The 6,075-nt window shown below is 54.6% G+C and overlaps 1 protein-coding gene across 1 annotated transcript; it reads right to left on the reverse strand.

Annotated features, from left to right (window-relative positions):
* Positions 1 to 2,572: 2,572 nt before the first annotated feature.
* On the reverse strand, positions 2,573 to 4,380 carry LOC123125364 (probable flavin-containing monooxygenase 1). The gene has a single exon (XM_044545873.1). It carries the CDS (start codon positions 4,339 to 4,341, stop codon positions 2,725 to 2,727), a length of 1,617 nt encoding a protein of 538 aa, XP_044401808.1. The 5' UTR covers positions 4,342 to 4,380; the 3' UTR covers positions 2,573 to 2,724.
* Between the last annotated feature and the right edge of the window lie 1,695 nt (positions 4,381 to 6,075).

Consider the following 6,075-nt stretch of genomic DNA (forward strand, 5'->3'; position numbering starts at 1 on the left):
TCGACAATAGGGTCGGTTGGAATTTCCGGTTCAACCACCTCCTAGATAAATAAAATCTATGTCACGTTGGTCGGCATATTTGTCATAAACAATAAATGAACCAAATAGTTATAAAAAGATAATATATACCACATCCGAATCATAGACAGGACGAGGGCCGACGGGGGCGGATACCAAAACCATCGCACTATGTAATAAGAAGGAATAATAAAAGTAACAAAATTAGACAAGTATCTATCTAAAGTAAGAATTTTTTTCTTTCAGAAAGAAGATAAGAACAAGAGGCTCACCACGGTGGTGCTGGCGACGAGATCGGCGCGGGCGATCGACGGCGGTGAAGACGGGGACGGGACGTGACGGACCGCTAAACCTAGACAAATCTCGGGGAAAATGGAGCTCGGAGGTCGAGTTTCGAGAGGAGAAAGATTAACTAGTGTGGCTCAGACATTTCATCGAACACCTCATGTGCATAGGAGGTGAGCTAGAGCACCCAAATGCCCTCCCCTCGCCGGCCAGAAAAAACAGAGCACTGTGGAGTGCTCTGCTGTGGCGATGGGGTATATATAGGCAACTCATTGGTCCCGGTTCGTGGCACCAACCGGGACTAAAGGGGGGGCATTGGTCCCGGTTGGTGCCACGAACCGGTACGCATGCCCCCCTTTAGTCCTGGTTGGTGGCACCAACCGGGACCAAAGGCCTTGTGCTGCCCCGCGTCAAAAGTTTAGTCCCACCTCGCTAGTTGAGAGAGCTCGAGAGTGGTTTATAAGCGCTGCTGCGCCCACCCTCTCGAGCTCCTCTCAACTGCAGGCTTTCGGGCCTAACCGTTCTCTTTGCCTGTGGGGCCTACTGGGCCTTCTGCGGGCCTGAATCCTGGCCCATGGATGGGTTTCAAGTCGTATTCAGGCCGTGGTGGCCCAGTAGGTGGCATAATTTTTTCCCTGTTTTTTGTTTTCTCTTTTGCTTTATTTATTTTGTTTTGTTTCTACTTACAACAAAAAACTTATTTATTTTATTCCATTTTGTTTCTAATTACTTATGTATTTTACTTTATTTATTTTATTTTTATTTATTTTACTGCTGCTATTTTTATTTATTTTACTGCTGCTATTTTTATTTATTTTATTAAGGTTTATTTATTTTATTTACTATAGTTTATTTTATTTTATTTTATTAAGGTTTATTTATTTTTATTTATTTTATTAAGGTTTATTTATTTTATTTACTATAAAAAATGAACATAGATGCGCCTATAGAGAAAATTCAACCTAAATTCATAATAAATTTCTATGAAATTCAAAGAAGTTTACTCTGAATTTAGGTCAAATTCCCTGTATAAGGGCATCTATTTTCACTTTGAGAGGAGCTCAACAAGGCAGAGAGGGACGGGCTTATAAACCGGTGTGAGCGCCCTTCGGTTGGCGAGGTGGGACTAAACTCTGACCGCTACTAAGACCAACCCTTTAGTCTCGGTTTGTGGTATGAATCGGGACTAAAGGGTGAGCCTCTGGTCCCGGTTCAAGCCACCAACCGGGACCAATGGTGGTGGGCCAGGAGCGAGGCCCATTGGTCCCGGTTTGTCCCCCCAACCGGGACCAAAGGGGCCGGACGAACCGGGACTAATGCCCCCACGAGGCCCGGCAGGCCCCTGGCCGCACGAACCGGGACCAATGCTCACATTAGTCCCGGTTCGTGACTGAACCGGAACTAATGTGAATATTGCCCTGTGACCAAAGCCCAGTTTTCTACTAGTGAGGTAGCTGTGCGATTCGCAATCGGGGAGGCATGTTGTCTCACGTGTGATGGAGTTGATTCCGGTGAATCTCGGGTAGGGCGTCCTGAGCTGGTAGTCTAGAGATGATGGTAATAAGGACACGAGGTTTTACGAAGGTTCGAACTCTCTCGAATAGATAATACCCGGCGTCATGCTTGTGTTTGTATTAATTTGGGATGGAGTATAAAGTACAAGTGATCTACCACAATATTGCCTATTGTCATTTACGAGCCCTGCCCCTTGTTTTATAGATACTAGGGGTCTAGGGTTACAGATAAGCCGACTACGTATATGGTTATGGTGTCGTGGATGACTTCTAAGTCCTGGAGTATGCACCGAGTCTTCGAGAATATTCGTTCTTTGCACCATGGGCCTTCTTGGAGATGGCCTATACTGGTGTCCGTCATGGGGGGTGCTCAGCCCAACCCATCTGGGCGGGAGACGACATGGTGAGTACCCCCCCCCCCCCCCGATCCAGGACACCATCAGCATGCGTCGGGGAATAGCTGAAGTCTAGACCGAGGGTTTGACTCGACATGCTTGTGCCTCCTGCAGTGGCCGTTGGATATGCTGGCAACGAAGGTGTGCTCTCGTGTCGCTCCCTGATGGCTCGCCGCCTAAGGCCGCTCCCCATGGCGCGACCATGGCAGGGTCGCGTGGAGCGGGTCAAGGTCGAGGGCTTTTTTGAAAAATGTTATTGATAACAATACTAACTTTTTTCGGTTTAAAAGGCCCATGCATATCCCTATATCAATTGTTTGACCAATGTAGCACTAGTTATAAATTACAAAAAAATAAAATTAAGAAGTTCAAATGTTATAACTTCCATAACAAACGGTTTGAATTACATTGATCTATCCCTGAAAAAAGGAAGAATTACATTGATCGAATTGTCTAATACCCATCCTTTTGGCCTGCTTGTCTTTCCCAGCATTCCAACGAAGTCGGCGTAGTCACTGGATGTCGGCGTAGTCGACGGCGCCGTACGGCTGGAACCACTCGGCGAGGAGCCCCTGCCCCTTCCTCCTCTTCCTCCTCGGGTCGCACCCCATGTCGCGGCACAGCTCGTCGTTGTACCACACGTTGACGGCGCCGAGGCACGGCCTCCACGGGCGCTGCCCCTCACCGCCGCCGCCGCTCCGACGCGCGTAGTACCTGCCCCACTCCGCGCAGCTCTCCTCCATCCGCCGCACGCCCGGCAGCCGGAACGCGCCGTCCAGCAGCCGCGCCACCCACTTGGCCGTCATCTCGCTCGCGTAGATGTTGTTCAGCCCCTCCGCGTGCCCCACCACCGCCATCTGCGGGATCCGCGGGTGCACGCACTCCCGGTACAGCGGCACGGCCGTGTCCGGCGACCCGGCGATGATGTCCTTCACCCGCGGCGACGCGAACATGTCTTTCAGCTTCTCGTCGCCGAGGAAGCCCGTGGCCAGGACCACCACGTCGGCTGGCACGACGCGCTTCTCGGCGCCGGCGCCGTCGAGCACCAGGCCGTCGTGGCAGAAGACGAAGGACCTGGACCTCGCGAAGACGACGCTGCCTTCCTTCACCTTGTCGTAGAACCCGTCGGGGAGCATGGAGAGGAGGCACGACGACACGCTCCTCGCGAACCCGTGCCCGGGCTCCATGCCGTGCTCCCGCATCGGGATCGCCCTCCGGTAGTACGCCCCCGTCGCCGCCGATATCGCCCACGCGAGCGGCGCGAGCAGCGCGGCGAGTAGGCGGGAGGCGGCGCCGGCGCCGGGCCGGGGGACCATGAGCTCGGCGAAGCGGTTCATGTAGAGGTACCCGATGCTGATCCCGCCCCACACGTTCGCGCTGTGCAGCAGCCACTGAGGGTTCCGGCACACCATCGTGCACGGCGACGCCGCACCGTTGGCCTCCGCGCAGTCGGCGGCGATCTCGAAGGCAGACTTGCTGGAGCCGATGACGGCGACGCGCTTCCCCTTGACCAGTGCCGCGGCGTCCGCGTCGGCCATGTCGGAGAGCTCCATGGAGTGGAGCACCCGCCCCCGGAACGCCTCCGGTCCCGGGAACGCCACCGGGATGTTGGGCACGCCGCTGAACCTGCCGATGCAGAGGATCAGGAAGTCGAACTCGTGCACCTCCTGCGTCTCCGGCTCCTGCTTGCCGGCGCCGCGGTGGCCCACGGTGAGGCGCCACGCGCCCGAGCCGTCGCCGAAGGCCTCGCCGTTGCCGTTCCACCTCTCCCACACGTCCGCCGCGCCCTCCGGCTCCGCACCGACGTACTCCGCGGCGACGACCCGGCTCCGGAACCTGACGCACGCGTCGACGCCGAAGCGGCGCGCGTAGGCGGCGAGGTAGTCGACGACCTGGTCGTGGCGCGGGAACGCGCCCGCGGAGTCCGGCCAGGGGAAGTCCGAGTAGCGATAGGCGGCGGTGGGCGACTGGAGCCTGGTGGAGGCGAGCGTGCGCGTCCACAGCCCGCCCACGGACTCCCCGGCCTCAAACACCACCGGCCGGAACCCGCGCGCCAGCAGGAGCTTGCACGCCGCCAGCCCGCTCGTGCCGGCGCCGACGATCGCCACCCGCTTCGCCCTGTGATCCATCGTCGACGTCGACGCTAGGCAGCTTAGCAGTTTCTTGGACTGAGGATCGATGGCTGGTTGATTCAAAGATCGACGCACTGACACTGCCGCTGATATATTAATTTTTTGGGCGGGGGGGGCCGCGCTGGTAATATTATTTGTGTTGGGTGGCGCGGATCAGGTGCAGCATTTTATAATCGGATGAATTTGGAGGTCAGTGCCGTTCAATATGGGCTGCTCGCTGGTCTAACGTCAGTGAGTTCGTGGATATAGCAGAATAAAATGCGTTTTTAGATGCCTTCTGGAAGGATGTGTACATGTGTCAACCGCCAGGATTTGTTCATCCAAGTTACCGCAGCATGTTCGGAAGCTTGATAAATCCTTGTATGCTCTCGAGCAATCCCCTACAGCCGCTGGGGAAGCTAGCATTTGACAACATGTGGGGCGGGTGGAAATTGTAGGATGGCTGAATATTTCTCTTTATAAATAAAGTAACGAACGAAAGTACACGGTCGAACGATACAATACGGCGGAGAGGCTCCCTTCACAAAGCAAATCAAAAGATACAACTCAGCGAGGCCCGAATAGAGACCCCTGAGCTCTATGACAATGCCCCCAAGAGGGTGACGGCACGAAGTGTCACCGCTGCCGAGTCTGAGAACAGACACAAGTTTTCACCATGAGCCCTGAAACCGGGACGAGATCCACGATGCCGTCTTCAAGAAGCAAGCGGCACCCGCGGGCGTCGCCGTCGTCGGCGCCAGAGGCGCGGAGCTTTCGCTCAGACACTCGCCTGCATCACCAAGAGGAGTCTCGGCCACCACCTCAACCAAGGCCAACTTGCCCACCCCGGACTTGGGCCCCACCAGAGCAGGCCTGAGCTTCCCGCCACTATATTCCTAGTCGCCCACACGACCAATAGATGGAGCCACCACCGCCACAACGAAGCCTACCGGAAAGCCAATCGTGAAGCCTGCCGTCCGGAGCCGCCGCTCTGGCATCCATTCCCCTGGGCACCACCGACCATCCACGTCACGACCACCTGACCACAGTAGTAAGAGTGAAAGGGACCACCTTTCACTCCTAGCCCGGGGTCAGCCACCGGGTTCGGGCGGCACCTACACAGTAAGAGGCTCCCACGCATGTGTCCCTAGCTGGTTCCGGTGGACCGGGGGGGAGGGCAACCCAGTGACTACCGACGGCCACCGCCGAGCACGCTTGAACGCCACCATGTCCATGGTCATTGGCGTCGATTCGTACGACGACACAGTAACGCCCGGAGAGCTACCCTTGGACTGACGCCACATAGGCACCAAGCAAGAAGGGCACAACACGGACCAAGTGTAAGTGCATCTAGTGCCCCCTTAGTATTTTTGGAGTATTGAAGACAAATGGGTTAAAGGACTAATGTGTTTGTGAGTGTACACAAGAGATATAGTCCCTGAAGATTTGGCTTGACCGAAGAAAGACGACCCCTCAAAATGTATTTCTCTAAGTGAAGAATTTGGTGCGGCCTTTGAAGAAATTGAAGTGAAGAAATGGAAGCGTGAAGACTTTTGTTTTCGCTGTTTCTTTTTTCTTATTTAGTCATAGAAAAAACCGTACTATTAAAAGGGGTCTAGGTGATCCATATATCGTTTTTCCAAAGTGATGCTCAAAACTATTCATATCGTACCGCTTCGAATGAAGCCTTTGGAAATCTTTGGCAGTGCCGACGAATTTGCTAGTGGCAGAGACGTAGTTCTTCTGGTTGCT

Source organism: Triticum aestivum, chromosome 5D (assembly GCF_018294505.1).
Source record: "Triticum aestivum cultivar Chinese Spring chromosome 5D, IWGSC CS RefSeq v2.1, whole genome shotgun sequence".
Lineage (NCBI taxonomy): Eukaryota > Viridiplantae > Streptophyta > Magnoliopsida > Poales > Poaceae > Triticum > Triticum aestivum.